The following is a 16,858-nucleotide window of genomic DNA, read 5'->3' as shown; positions in this document are numbered from 1 at the left end:
AGCATACCTTAAAAATGTGCAACTCTGTGCAAATATATATTTCTATTTGTGTGTATTAATATCTATTTTTAACTTCCACATTTAAACATATATGGAAAGAATAGCTTTGTGTTTTAAATACGTTCTGATGAAAAAAATTACTTGCTTTGTTGATCCACAAGATACTAAGTAAAAATTAAGGACATAGCTCTTCCTGTGAGGAGCAGTTGGTAATTTCCTACTGCAAAGAGTAATACAATTACTGACTTTCTCATGATCTTGGCTCATTTTTGTTTGATGCCAGGTGGTTGCTAGAGTATGACAAGTGATTGATTTGGTTTCAAAGTGTGCTTGAATTGTACAAAGCATTTTTCATATTAGAAAAGACATGGTCATTTTTTTCCACAAGTTTTAAGATTTATCACCTTGCACAAGTGTTGTAAATTAGTTTCTTTGCTATTTATTTTCTCTGGATTGCTGTAATTGATGTCGTTAGTTAAAGGGCAAGTTTTACAGATGGTTGGAGGGATGGCCTTTTAAGCATACACCCTTCATATTTATTTATTTTTTCAATGCTGCTACAGGACTGCAAGTCAGATGGGTAGACTGCTACTTCCCGTTTACTCACCCTTCCTTTGAGATGGAGATCAACTTCCAGGGAGAATGGATGGAGGTCCTGGGCTGCGGGGTCATGGAGCAACAGCTAGTTAACTCAGGTACGGAAACTGCTTTACTTCCTTGACGTCTCTGTTTGCGAGCACTTCCAGCGCAGTGAGCTTCGCCGTCTGAAGTGCCCCCTTCTCCCCTGATGAGCACGGGCATCTCTGTTCGTGGCAGCTGCCACAAGTCGTCCTCAGGTGGAGCGCGGACCTCGCGTGCTGTGATTTGAGGGCAGGAACTGAGCGAGCGACCCGGAGCCTTTTATTTTGTGCAATAAGGAGACAGAGATGTCAGCTTTAAAAGAGGAACTGACAAATTGGGATGTGTGGATGTTTTTTCTCTTCCAAGAGATGTCAAGTACATTCATAGTTGTGATTTAAAAGTATCATAAGCAAATAGCATCCTCTAGTATTTGGAATATCAGAGTGCTCCTGTATCTCTAAGGTCTAGAAAGAGGAATGTGGTGTCTTTCATATTGCTGTTTGGTCGCTGGTTTAAATGGTGGGTTGCTTTTTGCTTTTGTTTTGTTTCTTGTCTCCTCAGGTTGGTTGTTTTATAAGATTGTAAACTGCATTAAGAGCAGTGTCGTGATTTTAACTGAAATTATTACAGAGCAATGTCACTTGATGATTTTGCTTTCTAAAACTTACACATAAGTACAAAAGAAGGAGAGGAGAAATTCGTGGTGTTTTTCTGATAATCTTTGTATGGAGAGCTTTACATGCTTGTTATTTCATTAGCTGAGAAAAGACAATTCTTTGTAAGCACAGGGCAGACTGCATGTGCTCAAAGCTCTGTTGTTCAGTGTCTGCAGTGTCATTTTAGGTATGGGAGCCTTCTGGAATATGATCTGTTTAATTCTCGCAAGTGTGCTTTCAGATAGCCAAGTTATGCTCGGCTGATTTTTTTTTTTTGCAGTAGGTTTCCTAAGCTATTGTTGTATGTTCACGTGCTCTAAATTCTTTCTGTTGAAGTCCAAGTACGATAACTACGACTGGCTCAATTTTGGCCCTGGTTACTTGGCATGTTCATGGTGTGATAAATACAACACAGCTTCTGATCAGCCTCGGAAGTGAAACACTACTGTGTATGTTATTTCCATCAGATGTAACACACCAGTGGCCAGGCTTTCTTATTGAAAAACTTCTACGTTGCTCAATACTCATGTTTAGGTTTCTTTAACTTGTGTGAGAAGAGGTAAACTGTGGCCTCAAAAATAATTACGGTACGTGTTTGTGTGTGTTTGTGTGAATGAATGTACATGAAACAGCACTGCAGTCAAAGTTTTCAATTTACTCTGTCTCAGCAGTTTTTCACCTTTCTGAATTATGGTCTTCAAAATTATATCTCTTCTGCACCAAAACTCTCCTAACTATTCATTGTGATTCTAATCTTGCAAGAACTCATGAATTTATTAACTTGAGTCTAGCTTTTGAATAACTTTTGGACTTGTATTATTAAAACAAATAAACAGTAAAATATTATTTCACTTTATTAGCAAGATATTTTGAGAGTTTGCAAACTCAGTTGTGGAAGCACCAATCATTTTTTCACTTCATTTAGAGAGAATTGTACTTCATGTAGCCACAGGGGGTTTTTTCTGCTCCCTCCAGGAGCTCTGGGAAAACACTTGGCTACAAAAGCTGAGTCTAATGTATCTCAGTGTGATTTCATTGAAGCGTTGGAATCTGTTTACCACAAATGAGGGAAAAGTGTGGCTAATAATTATATTGGCTAATGATTAGCTTATTTGGTTTACAGTAACAAAGAGACAAGCTAGTTCATACTTTCAGTCAGGTAAGGAGTCAAGCACCAGTCTTCCCTGCCTACTGCTGCTCTCAGTATTCTCTTCTGTAATCCTCTTTTGCAGCAGTTTAAAACCCCAGCAGGCTCCTGGCATGCCAGCTTGTGTCTGTCTACGGTGAAGCCAAGTTTGCTGTAACTAACCCATAGGAGTGTGCTGTGGCAGCAAGCTGCTTTTGCCCCAAACTGAAAATCCACAAGTCCAGAAAGGAGATTCTCTGTGGAGAGGGATGAAGGTGAAAGATTTCCTAGCTCCTTTGTCTTTTATTGCTAGCAGAACTCTGTTGCCTTCCAAAGCCATCCCACATTTGAACGGTGGTAGTTTTTATATTTTTTTACCTTTAGAATATCCTTAATGCCTCCAGTATCCACGATCAATGGATGTTATTACTCTGGTCCCAACCCCCTAAATTTCTTTGAAAAGCCAGATTTTCATTTTTAAACCTTTCCATTTTAAACCAGTACAGATCGGCAAGGAACAGGACCTTCACTAAACTTGGAAAGGAGGCCTGTGACTTCCTAATAGCTCTGTCCTCGTGCCTTTTGTTCCAACTACTGCCTGTTCATCTTTTATAGGAGGAAGTGTTATTTTCAGTCAATGCAGATTTTCAGGCAAAAGAAATCGAGGTGAATTATTTGGAAAAACACTAGGTTGTGGGTTTTGGTGGGGGTGGGTTGGTTGGTTGTGGTTTTTTTATCCCTACCATTTGTTCACTGATAAGGAAATTCCTTAACTACAGGTAAGTATCCCATAGCCCAACATGAAAGCATCTAACCTCGGAGCACTGACTGACACCACAGACCTACGTCCTCTGATGAAGGACTAAATGCTGGTGCCACAACCTAGATGCTCTGTCTCTCTTCTTTATCAGACATCTAGAATAGGCTCTGCAAACTTCCCACTCCTGTTTCAATCTCTAAGGGCTCTACCAGAAAACAACTCAGTAGGACTGAATGAAAAAGACAGATGTTACTCATTTTTTGGCTGGCTAAGCTGGTGCTGAAGAAATATTTCACTCTTGGTGTGCCAGTTCACCAGCAAAATGCAGAGAGATCTTTTCATGGTGTACTGCACAGCTTGCTGATTAAAAACTGTAGAAGAAACTGAGAGTTTGCAGAAATTGTCTTTTTTTTTTTATATGGTCTATAACATTTCTAGTATCTTGCAGTTTGGGATTTTTGGTTTATGGGCACTTTTGCTTGATATTGACTATTAAAATAGATACTTCTGAAATGTAATGTTTGCTGGCAGGCATTGCTTTTCCTTCCATAAGACAATATTTTCCTAAGGGAAAAGGAGGAGAGAGCTTTTACCTTCAAAATCCTCAAGTTCTTTTGTTTTGTGTGTTATTGGTTGAATACAAAAAACTGGTTTGTGAGGCAAATGGAAACAGTCACTCCAAGCAGAAGTCGAATGTGCCTGGTTATCTATGGAGGTTATAATTTAAACAGTCTGGATGCTTCCCCACAGGTTTGTTTTTTTCTTTTCTTTTTCTGTTGAAAAAATATATGTATTCATATATGGAACACAACAAAAATGCAGAAGAACTGAAGAAGCCTTGCAGAGGATGAAAAGACAAGGTCCGTGCCACAAAGGGGCCAGAATTTTAGTCCTAAGTAGCTGTTTCTTTCTGTTGGCAGAAGTTTCTGTTGGACTGGCAGGTCTTATAACGACGACTCCCTGCCCAAAATAACCTCACTATAGTTCTTTGGAGGTTAACCTCCTCATGCAGCAATTTTTTATGGTATTGACAGATCATATTAAGATTTTTTTTTTTTTTGGTCTTGAGTGCAGAATTCCATCGTAGCATTAATGCCCCGTGCAATCAGTGTTAAATTTGTTGTTGTTTTCAGAAAGACAATGTCCTATTGAATTTTTCTGATGCCGCTTTCTGTTTTGGAAGGAACCTTTCTTTGATATCAACCACTATGAAATAGAACGTGATACAGATATTTAGTACATGTAAATAGAAATGCATTGGTTATAGGGAAGAATTGTCAAATATGTTCAGACTTATTGATAATACTTCTCATCACCTGCTGTCGTACTCTTTTTTTCCTTTTGAGATCTATGAAGAGTCTCTGTGGCCCTCGTCCCCGCGCCCCGCGTGCTTCTAAACAAACTGGATTTCTAGTTTCTGACATAGATCTCCACAGCACAGGTGTGGTAAAGAACCCAGATACAAGAGGCAACAGAACAAACCAGCACTTCTTGTTGCAACTTTATTGTGCTTGGACTTTCATAGCGCTTTATTTCACCCTTGAAATTTCACATTCTTAAAATCTTAAAGTGGATGAGGATTTGCCCGAGGGACAGCCAGCCTCATTCATACTCATTCACTGAGTTGTGGGGATGCTCCAGTCTTCTGAACCATTCAGATTTTCTGTGCTAACAGCAAGCAAGGTTTCTGTTGTCTTGGTGTGTGGATGAGCAAATAAATTCAATAAAGGCTGGATGTACCATTTCCATTAAAGCCAATCCAGTTATTGAGTATTATTTAGGAGTAGTTTGCATTCAGGAAAGTCTCCTACTACCAACAAAATGGAGAATATAATGTTATTTAATAACAGCGATACTTGCTATTTATAAAAAAAAACATACACCCTCTGACAGGTTTTTTTTTGTGTAATTGTTGAAAAAATATGTGCACTACTGCAAAGATGCACTGAATTGTAAGGAATGATGTTACATGTTCCCCTAAGGCTGATGGTGCTAAACTAGAGCAATTATTTGGAATAATGTGAACGTAAAAGATCACTATTAAAATCGGTGTTCAAGAAGTATACAATCTAACTTACTGTACTGCTTAACTCTCCATTTTTGTGTGCTTTATTTCTCATCTTAAACCATACCTGAATATATAACTTTATATCAAAATTCGTAAATAACATTCATATTAAAGAAAAGTTATTTTTGTTCTGGTTAACACTGAGAAAAATTTAGAAACTTTACAGTATAGCAGCAAGTACTCTCGGTTTTAGGTCCATGATGAGGATACAAGGAAACTGTATGGTTCAGGAGAACTAATACAAAGTAGCAGCACATACGGTATTTATTTCTGTGCTTCAAGAGTTAGCCAAGGTTTGCAAAGCTGGTGTTCATCGGTAGGTGCTGAAGTTCCCAGGTCTGTGTGGAGTTGTATGGCTCAAACCTTTGCGTGCAGGACATTGCTTCCTCGGAGGCTGCAGCCGCGTAGTGTTGCTTAGACCCTGGGAAATTGGAAGCAGTTAGGGTGTGATCCTTTGCTGATTGAAATCAATGGCAATGTTCTCAGTGCTCAGTGTTGCAGAACATGGTAGCTGGGGACGGAAGCAAGAAAATGGGATGAAAGTTTACCCCAGAACCAAGAGACTATGAAACCTAATAATTTAAAAACAAAACAAACCCTAAACAAACAGCCGCTCTCCCCAACCCCTAAAACTCACAAACAGAAGAAAAAAACTATAAAAGAGAATTCCATAATTTTTTTGTAAGACTTCTCATGATGTTTTTGAACTCCAGATATATGAATAAAATAACCTAAGGGTGGCACGCCAGATCAAACCAAAGTCTGGGACATCCGTGTGTCCCTGTGTCATGATGGCATCCTGAGCAGGTGCCTGAAGATGAGCGGAACAGGCACGGTTGTGCTCGTCCTTCCCCTGTAAGCTCCTGCAGCTCTCCGTTTCCTGAGCTGAAAATGGACCTTTGATTTCAGCAGTCATTGTGGAATTTTCTTCCATTCATTTGTTGAAGTGTTTTTTGGGTCCCAGTAAACTTTTACTATCTGCAGTGTCTTGTAGCAAGAAATTGCATAACTTCACTTCCATGAGGAATCACTTCTTCCGGTTTTGACCAACGAGTTGGGGTTACAGTTGGAGCTCCTCTCTCATGTGAGAAGAGACAGTGAGTAGCTGTTTCTTTTTCCTTGTTTAAGCCACTTGGGATTTATTCAGATCTCAGTTGTAACTCTTGTCACTGACTTCTTTCTGGCCCAGAGGGTCCCGGTCAGACAGCTGGTCCTTGCGTGGGAACTGATCCATAGCTTCTGATAGTCATGATCACTCCTGCCTGCATCTTCTGCAGGTTTCTGCTGTAGAAGGCCAGGGTGTAACGCTGAAGCTACGGGCGTACAGTGATTTTGTACACCGGGATAAAGACTTTGCCTTCTCTGTTCCTTTTCTGATAATTTTTAATATTCATTTTGCTTGTTGACCTTTAATGAGCCTTAAGTTGAAAAATGGAGGGCGGTTTTGGTACGATGATGGCCGGAGATGATTGCTTTTGATCACTGGCCAGGAGGCTTCAAACCACCAGCACACAGCCAGCCGCTCAGCTCTGGGTGGGAGCTCAGGCTGGGTTCTGGCTTCCTAAGATTATGAATCATGAAGGCAGCCATATTTAGCCTACTGGTAAGAGGAGTAAGTAAGACTTTCCTGCTGTACGTACATTTTTCTGCCTTCCACATCAGAAAGCAACATTGATTTTTACAGTCTTAAGAAACCCATTTTATTTTATTTTTTTATTTTTGCCTGCCAGCTTGAATGTGGTAGGGAATGGTGTGGCAGTTTGGAAGAGGGAATGTGAGCTTTCCAGCATGAATAGTCGCAGATTGTCACGACGTTAGCAAGGGAATGAGCAGGCACTGGGCTTTCAGTAAGGCTTTGAAGGGAACTTTTTGTCAACAGCTTGCATACAGTTACAGTTTTAAAAGTTGCTGGGCAGTCTTGGTCTTCCGTTGTGTGTAATATCCTGAATTTATAGCAAAGGTAGTTTCCTAGTGCTGTATTTCTTGTTAATTTTGTGTGCACTTCTGATGAAGAAAAAATTGCTGACCTTGTCTAAACATCTTCATGAATACTGTTGAACGTGACGAAAGGAGTCTGTCATAACTTCTGCAAATCGTTGCTTTTGTTTTAAAAGGTGGAAGCTTATTTGTCAGGAGTGTACTCCTTGGTGAAAGCTGATTCTTGAAGTGCAAGTCTTTCCCTTTTGGAAGCCCTTTTACAGATCAGTTGCAGCACCTTATTTCCAAAATTTAAGTAGTACTTGGCCCAGGGCTGCCACCTTCAGCCAAATACAAGTCTTAACAAGTAGGACTTGTTTGGCTTCAGGGCTACAGTAAATAAATCTCTCTTTACTCATTTACTGGAGATCACCAAAATTGTTGTCTGAGGGGAAGTAACAATTTTAAGTTCTTAACCTGTCTACTCCCTTTTGTTTTGTTTTTAGCAAAAGGATTATCAGTTTGGACAGTTCTTCATGGGCAGCAGATTAGTAGTTAACAAAAAATTTTGTCAGTGTTGCCTTGCAGACACAGGACTTGTTTTTTTTTTTTAATTTATGAATATGTTCTTAAATCAAATTTTGGTTATGGGTGAGCTAGGTTCATATATCAAGCAGCAGGGGGTGTTTTGGGGAAGGGTAAATTTAATATCTTTCATCTAGCAATTTGTTTGCTGCTCAGCTCTTGCTTGGCAAATTACATTAAAATGTTGGAGCAGATGGTGCATGTGGCTTAAACAGTATGCAGGCCCATGTTCTGTCTGCGCCAACGGCTCTCTGCGGGGACCTTGAAATAGTTAACGCTCTATGTGTCTGTATGGAGATAGTGTATGAGGGTAACTATAATGCATTTAAAATACATTCATGCGACTCTTCAAGGTGAAGTTGAAGTTACAGAGGTATTGGTGTCTTGAGCACCTGGGGCCTCCCAAGCATACGAGGTTAAGCTGTTGGATGGGCTGGGTCTTCCCACACAGAACATCCAAAGCGATTCAAGTCTGCTGCGTAAGCTTCACAGCTCCCCATCACAAACCTCTCAGGGGTTAAAATCTGGGTTTTTAGGTCGCTGTCTGTCTCCTGTGTGACCACATCACCGCAGTACCTTGACATCTCCCATCCTTCCCTGTGCTTGTTCTCCCGAGACCGTTAAGAGGTAACAAAGTGTCATCATTCCTCTTCTGTGGGCTGGAACTGAAGTGCACAGGAGCTGGCACATGTGCATGCACACACACTGCAGACAAAGACTTCAGCTGCCTTAGTTAGTTAGCTTTCCTACATCCTTATTTACTCAGTGGAGAAAGAACTTCCAGAGGGTTTTGAACATACGGAGCTTGTTTTCTGGCTTGGTCTGCTGGCCAGCCTCTCTCTATGGCTGGCTACAGGGGAGCCTGGTCTCCTAATTTAGGCAGGTACCTGAAGATAAAGTGAATATCCCACAGGGAGACCATGTCTCAGATTAAATGAAATTAATGGGAAATTAGGAAGCATCTGATTTTGAGTGACTTCCCAAGGGTCTCAGAAGTTGCCTGTGGCAGAAACTGGAGTTGAATTTATATCTCAGCTCCTGGGTCACCTTTGTCTCAATTCATCCGAGTGATTTAGTTTTGTACATACATACCTATACATGTATATGTGTTTGTATGTGGATAAAAATAAACACAGTGAACCAAAGAAGACAAGTGACCAAATCAATACAGAGTGCGACAAACTTGTTCTATTTTGATTTTTTTTGCATGTGTGGTTTTCTCCACACCCCCGCCCCTGCAGTGCACACAGAAAAAACTGTCACAGCTGGCTAATTTGAGAGAGACTCTGTTCAGCTGGCAGCCACTGAAACTTTGCTTTGGCCAGTCAAACATGGAGCTGGTGTGGAGTTGTGGGCTTTTAGAGAAAGATATTATTGAATTTTTATCTGTGTTCTGCAACATCTTGTATAGATACCCACAAATGTACGCACATGGCGTATCCAGAGAAGAGTGTACCTAAGACAGTGCTGACCAGTTTAAAAGGGGAATAAGTAATAGGGCAGAGGACCTGAGTTTCTGTAGAAATCTGTGGTCAACCAGCCTGTCTGTACAAGGAAGGGAGCCGTGATTGTCACCTGGGCAGCTACCAGCAAAACAGTTAAGCATGTGCTTGACTTCTAACCTTTGAATAGTTCATATAAAGGCTCAAAAATGTGAAGTTGAGAGGTGGGGTGGCAGTTAGCTGTCCTTAGTTGACTACCACATCTCCTGGCTGAAAACGAAACGCCCATAGCCAGCGACAGCAGAAACATCAGCTGCTTTCCTGGCATCTTCAGACTAACAGTTAATGCCAGCTCTCTTCTGTGATCGCAAACCTAAGTGATGGCTTGCTAGGCATCCCAGTCCAGCAAAGGGAATAAGTACAGCACTGCTACGTATTTACACGTGAGCTGGGCTGTAGCTTGTGCTTTTACATTTTTACGGGATTAGATCTGGACTTTCAGGACTTTGCGGGTTCAAGTTTCTAAGGACCACATATTTTTAAATCGGGCTGACTCTTACATAGAAAAGCTATTTCTTCTCTCTCCTTTGATCGCACTTGAAGACATTGGAGAGAGTTTATTCCCTGCTTTTGGACGAAGATTGCCTTTTGGGTTTGGTTTTGGTTTGGTTTCTTTTGAACTAACTGGAAGTAAGTCTTAGTCTTGCCTTGATAAGTAAACCAGAACACACAAGTGAGTTGCACAGAGGTGATGCTCCCGTCGATCAAAGGGCGCACTGTTTTCTTTGTTATTTGTTTCTCTTGTTCTGTTACCCATGGCTACACCACCAGGTCTGATGCGCGTGCTGTGTTAGGAAGTTATACCTTTCCTCTGCCCTTCGCTTTTCCTTGTCGAGATAATTTGCCTGTTGTCTCCTACTTAATTTACAGCTCTATTTTTAAAACTGGTTTTTCATCAAGTTTTTCATCCAGAAGGAACCCATAAAATTTTTGAAATGTTGCTTTCTCTGATTTTATTACCTTTGACAGATTCATTATGTATGTTAGAGTTGGTGTTCTTCAACAGAATTAATAGAAGCTTACTCCCAATCTGTATGTGTTTGTGTAGAATGAACAAATACAGTATTCCATTTTATGACAATTCTATTACACCTATTTCTGGCAAATGTGTTTTTTATTTACAGGGGTATTTTGTGGGAGAAGTGGTGTAGGATTGAATCTTGAAGTAAGTAGTTATTATAGAACTTGGATGGCCATTTGAGTTTGTGGTTCCATGTGATTTGGCCAGCTGAGTGTTAAAGTAGTACTGTCAATGGATTTAGAGGATCATTTTACTTCCGTGGTGCAAGACTACATTTTCAGTTAGAATTTATGTTCCTTATCTTCACAATTTAGGAAACTACTTTGTCTTCATGCTTCATTTTCTCCTGCACAAAAATGTCTGTGAAAAAGGGTTAACTCAGTCTAACACTAACCTTGAAACCAGCAAGAGTGGTTATTTGGCTGGCTGGCGCATGGTGTGTCTTTCCATCCAGCAAACGAAGGCTACTCCCTAGCATATGTGAGGCTGATTTTAGTCCATTTGGAATCTAAGAAAGGAAAAAAGATGTGGGAGAATGTGCAGTTGCATCTTTGAAAGTTTCTCTTGCCTTTGAAGCAGTTTGCCCATGTGTATGTATTGCCTCTCTTTCCCGTTCGTTTTTTTAATCAAAAGTAAATTAAAGGTTTAGTAATTCCTTATGATTTGTCTCCTTGGGATCCAGCAGGAGGACGAGAGCACCACGCACAAGAGAAGGCTAAATAATGATGGATGTAGGTTATTAAACAGCTACCAAGTAACAGAAAATGCTACATTTAAATAACCTTGAAGAGCAGCAATTTATAGTACACAGAAGGTGTTTCCCTTGGCTTTATTTATGCAAATGAAAATACAGCTAAATAAAACTATTGAATTACTACACTGTTATGTGATGAATGCTGAATGTTTTTAATCAGCCAGGGCTTGGTCCAGCAAGCCTACTATAATTCCTCATTAGGCTAGGATACCCCATGGGTTTTTTTGTTGCATTGCAATATTCATTTTTGCTGTTCCCAGGACATTTATCAGGACTACCCAGCTGAGGGTGGAGAAGAGATTTTACAGGCCCGTCTCTAACTGTTTCTGACTGCTACACAAAGCTCAGCGGAGGTAGTTTCAGTTCAGCTGATATTAGATCAACGTTTTGGGAAGTGTTTCTCTTCACTAGATCACAAACTTGGTTTCTGGAGGGGGAGGCTTTGGTTAGGATGTTTCTATTGCGCATCATTTCACATCTTTCAGATTTTTAGTTGGTCAGAGGAACGGGTGAGCGCAGGTCTGCTGTGTGACGGTTGGAAGCTGCGCACGTGCCTCTGCCGCTCTCTGCTCTGCTGTTGTACTAGGAAAACACCAGGCCACTGGCAGCGCACGGGCGGTCAGCCCTCCCGGCTCCATACCACCTAGCAAAGTCTGCGCTGGGTCGTGACACACGTGTCTTCAGAGGGCAGCGAGTGTGCAAGGGAGAGCTGAGCGTGCCGCCTCATCCATGGGGAACGGCCGCGTTCCGGCGGTGATGGCCCAGCTGTGGCGGCGGCCCAGGCTGAGCCGGTGGCACCAGCCTCTCGTGGCTGGTCTGAGCCGGAGGCCGAGATGATGGGGCGTCCCGGCTGTCTGCGTGCCAGCACGCACTGCTCCACCGCTGACCGTGCCGGCGAGCCTTGGCCGGGGTCTCTTGGGCTCTCCGAACCGCGTGTGCACAAGCACGGAACGGCTCCAGAGCCGGAGGCTGGCCATGGCTTCTCTGCTGCCTGCCAGCGGAATAACCTGTTGTGTTGCTGTGAGCTCCAGCCTTGTGAAAGCATCTAAGTCAGCTGCTCTGGCGCCGTTTTGGCTTGTATTGCAAAGAACAACTTAGCTTCAATTTCACTTGAGCTTCATCCTCAGATACCCAGATTTGCTTTCCTGGTCAGCATCCGTAAACAGGCAGTGTCTGCGAGCAGCAGAGGGGACAAAACCTGGAGCGCGTGAATAGAAAGGTGTTCCGAGGGAGGTGGTTGTGCTGTGACGGATAATCGTGCTTCCAGAAGGAAGGAAAGAAAGAGTCTGCAACAGGTCTGGCCCCTGGGTGCTGCTGGAAGGCATCCGCAGCACAGCTATGGGGAGGAGACAGCCCGTTCCAGGCAGCGTACCAGCCAGTTTTGAGCAGGATCTGCTGCTGCACCTGAAAGGAATCAGGGAAAAATGCCAGCCCTTATTAACACTTTCCTCCATGTAAATAGCAGTGGCAGATTACTAACAGATATTAAAGCAATGTCTGCTTTTTCCTGAACAGAACGGATGCCATAAATTATGTAGTCTGATGACTATGTGGTGAGCATCAGTAAGAAGTTTGATTCTAAATACTCTGGCAGAGTCCCAGGAAACTTTTGCATGTAACAATAAATGGAATTTGAGAGGTAACCACAGAAGTCATCTCGTACTTATTCTCTTTTTGGCCAAATGAAGAGTGGAGGGGGAAAGGACTTGTTTGTTTCCATGCTTTCGAGGCCATTTGGATTATTTAAAACCTTTAGTTGAAAATTTGAAAATCTTGGCAAGTTCTGTGTTCTCTGGGTCAAAATGTTGGCTTTATCAAGAAAAAAGAAGAAAAAAAAATCCCAACGAAAAGCCCATAAGCTGGTGGCTACAGTTTAGAGCTCTTCAGCTCCTCACCCTGCAATGAGCAATAACTTCTATCGCCTCTTTATCTTAAAAATGTGGGAAGACAGGAAAAAGTCACAGAAGAATGTTTGTTCTGGCCCTGAAGTTTAAGTCACTCATTCAAAAGTACCAATCTTTTTGAAGCTAACGACAGAGATTGTCACTGACTTATAATTCAGAGCTTTTTCTGTTTTTAAAAAAATAATTAAAGTGGGTTTACTGAGTTTTCTTTTAGAACAGTGATTGATGCAAAATAGCAGTGGGGATTGTCATAGAAGAAATGTGAGTAGGATCCATTTAAATAAGGCAAGAGACTCCAGCTAGGACTTAATCTTTGACTGTATGGGTTGAAAAGTATTTAGCTAATGAATTGTTCCAAAAGAACAAGTACAGTGAGGAGAGAATCGTTTTCTGAGATTAGTTCAGACCTGCTTAGCGTGTTTCAAAAGTGACAGTCAAAGATAAACTCCTGACTTGGATTCCTTTTTTTATTTCAGGGAAATATATTCTTAATACAGTACTACTGCATGGCTCGCAGCAGAAACTGTAATTGCCAAGATATCTCTGCTACTGTATTAGAACCCCTTGTATTGCAATCTAGGTAGGGGCAGAATTACTCACTTTTACAAGTGCCAAACTGCTTTCTGTTCTTATTGAATAAAAGCTGGTGATCTTAGAAAGGAAAACTGTTCTCTACCTGTATTGGCACTTGCTGCTGCTATTTTTATTTATTTAGTAAGAGCTGGCAGTTCATCTTATAGAAGGCTATTTTCTCCAGGGTGCTTTGCTCATGGGAGGGGGGGGCAGATTGTCCTGTGCCTGCCCTCTTGTGGTTATTGATTTATTTGTGTGGCTCTTTGCCATCTGAGGTTCTGGCCGTGTTCAGAGGAGGCTTGGTAACGTAGCTGGATTTGCACCTCATGGCACGTGAGCAATAGGAACAAAGAAAGCGGGCGTTTACTAGAGCCCCTCCAGAACAGAAAGCTGGAGTTTGCCTGAGCCGGCTGAAAGATGCACCTAGTCGTAGAGCAGTTTCAGACGGAAGTCACTGTGCCTGTGTTGCTGTCAGTTTTCACACATCAGTGCTGAAGCGGAGCAGACCGTGCGTAAGCATTTGCCATGTTCTGCATATGGCTGATTGGAGGGGCCGTAAGCAAACGTCGTAGCATCCCCTGTAGATTTCTGAGTTGTTCTGTGCCAGGTATGTGGTTTTATAGTAGCACCCAGGTGATGAGAGCAATGCATTGGTGAGTACCTCGGTTTCTTTAAATGAGACACTATGAGCTGCTGTCCTAGTGGGACAAGCAACAAGCTCCTGGTTTGTTTTGGCAGCATGCGATGCTGAGCGGAGTTGCTTCTAGCTCAGAAAAGAATAATTTGTGCTGTTTCTGTTTCTCTACTGTTAATCAATACAAAATAATCTCAGTAGCAGCAAACCTGTGCATCCTGGGATAGAGAGAGAGAAGCACTCGATATTATATGACTGTAATTCAGTGTCAAGAAAATAAAGTGGTTTTTTTGGTGCCCCATCCGTAGTTCTGTATTTGTCATCTTTGTGGCTGTCACAGCAGCACTAAGTCTTTAAAACAGGGAAGGGAGAGTAGGGGAGTCTGCGAGATCACCAGTGGGCATGATGTTACATACATGACTGATTTATTTTATTGTCATGTTACAGACTGTCACTGGCATCGTCCTGGAGTTTTCTACCAGATACTTTTAGGAAAATGGTGTTTAAAACCAAGAGGGAGTGCAATTAGAAGATGAGACAGGTGGAGATTCAGGTCACCCTAAACCAAGTTTAGGAGCAGGAGTGGTGCAACCAGCCATTTCCTGCAGACCTCTGTGGGCTCTCTGATGTCAGACAGGGAACGGCCTCACGTTCTTGCCTCTTCTTCATGGGTCAATAATTAGATCAAACTTTTTTAACAGCTGTCAGAGACTTCTCTGCTTCTGGTGTTCTTCATTAAATTGGCCATTGGGTTTAAAAGTTTTCAGGGGAAGGGAAGGAACAGCAGCCACTTGCAACAAACACGCCCAGAGCGTGAGATCAGGCTGGTAATGTTTTTGCAGACTAAATTAGCATAATCACTCTTAGACGTGGAAGCACAGTCGCAATCATCCAAAAAGATGCCAATCCTTTATTTCACTTGTCTTCAACAGACAGCCTTGTCTTCTGTGCTTTCCACCACACTTGCAGATGTGATACTCAGCAGTAAGAGAAAATCATTAATTCTTTCCTTGAAAGGCTCAACTTTGAAAAAGCCAGTGTTCCCCTGCAATGACCTTATTGCTGCTTTATGATACTCTGCAGGAAGAGCAAATCAGCAGCTCTTTCCTTGAAAGGCTCAAATTCGAAAAGCGAGAGTTCCCCTACAGTGACCTTTTTTGCTGCTTTACTCCCATCTCCCTTTCATTATCTCTCTTCTCATGGGGCTTGAAGAAAAATGCATACGCCTTAAGTTAGGGAAAAGCTCGGTGACTGTACGATTCACAGGTGGAATTTAAGGAAGGTGAACGAAAGGGCACTGAATCTGTAATTTCTTTTATGTGTTCCGCACGTTTGTGCAATACAGAGCTGGCAGGGCCTTCCCGGGCTCCCTGGAGACACCCAAAAGGCTTCGCAGCAGAAGAGAGTAATTGCAGTAAGTATGTTGGCAGCGAAGGACAACCCCAAGATGATTTTCAAACCACAGCTGAGGAAACTGTGTCAAGGGAGTGTGACAGCAGGGGAGATGCCTGCATGAGCTCATCGGCTATGTTCTCCACTACCTGTGGACGTCTGGTGCAAGACATTTGCATTTGGAGGGCAAGGATTTGTCCCAGGCGTTACTTTACTCCTGGTTCTGGACACATGCCTTGAACAGGAAAGGTCTGACAGGTGATTGAAGGCCTCTGTTGAGAGTCTGTGACCTGCGCCATTAACTTGGATTTTCTTGCTCAACTCCCAGCCTGTTCTTGGAGAACGACAGTTTTAGTTTGGATAATCCAGTGTATGGACTTGCTTGCCATGTCTGCAGAGGTGTGAAATGGAAGGTGAAGTCTTCTTCTGGGAGAGCAGAAAGGCATGGTGAGGAGTCATGGTGAGGCTAAGGGTGAGATTGGAGTAAAATGCTGTATTAGAAACAAGTACGAGGAGTGGAGCGCTGGTGAAAAAGGGGAATAAAAAAGATGCAGTAGCTGTTTCTTGACAGCTGAAGTTTAAGACGTAGTAGCAGCTGTAACTGGGACAGAGAAAAGGTCTGAGGAACCACACTGTCTTTTTAATTTTTGTTTGTTTTTTTCCCCTAAATGAAATTAGAGGCGGTTTTGGTTTTGTTCTTTTAAGGACATGTCTACTGCAAAACCTCAAGGTAAGCGGTAAAGTCTGATGGCTTTGAAAGGACTGTGTTTTCCCAAGACCTTGCATTCCTCTTCCACTACTCTGTCGCCTTGCTAGGCTCCAAGCTTCCTGCAGTGGAGTCCTACCTGTTGTGTTAATTTGGCAGGAAATAAACCCCCTTGCGTTCTAACTCTCTTCACCGGAGTGAGAGGCTGGGTGCGGCTGGGTGTTAATTCTGAGTGATCCAATTCCCCCCTGCCAGTCCAGCCACGTTCAATATGTATATTGAACTGCCACCATTCTGGATACACTAATAGCAGTCTGCACCTTCAGTCCAGTTGTGCTCATGAACTGGCACGGCCACATTTGGTTGCGTTCAGTGAGAAACTGTGACAACTGGCTGCTTAACAGTGCAGTTTTATTTGTGCAATGGGTATAGAGGTTTTTTGAATTGCCGGTGATAGTGACTGTCTGCAAGAAAGCACGTGCAAATAAAACGCATGAAAAGGTTATGAATAATACAGCCTGGCTATAAACATTAGGGAGTAACTCTCTAGAGAGATTTCTAAGATTCCTGAGAAAAGCGCTTAGTTTAAGTCTGTAGAAGATTCCTACGTGTGATAATACTGGTAGCTTTTCAAATCAG

General features: G+C 42.2%; 1 protein-coding gene across 5 annotated transcripts in view; it reads left to right on the top strand.

Annotated features, from left to right (window-relative positions):
• FARS2 (phenylalanyl-tRNA synthetase 2, mitochondrial) overlaps positions 1–16,858 on the top strand; it is a 236,682-nt gene that overhangs the window by 70,427 nt on the left and 149,397 nt on the right. For all 5 annotated transcript variants that reach the window (XM_075417198.1, XM_075417197.1, XM_075417199.1 and 2 more), the window contains one exon: positions 564–695. In XM_075417198.1, the coding sequence (XP_075273313.1) occupies positions 564–695 (132 nt within the window). The remainder of the gene's footprint in view (positions 1–563; positions 696–16,858) is intronic.

This window comes from Opisthocomus hoazin, chromosome 3 (genome assembly GCF_030867145.1).
Source record: "Opisthocomus hoazin isolate bOpiHoa1 chromosome 3, bOpiHoa1.hap1, whole genome shotgun sequence".
Classification (NCBI taxonomy): domain Eukaryota; kingdom Metazoa; phylum Chordata; class Aves; order Opisthocomiformes; family Opisthocomidae; genus Opisthocomus; species Opisthocomus hoazin.
Note: the sequence above shows the minus strand (reverse complement) of the source record. Positions and strands in the feature narration are given on the sequence as shown.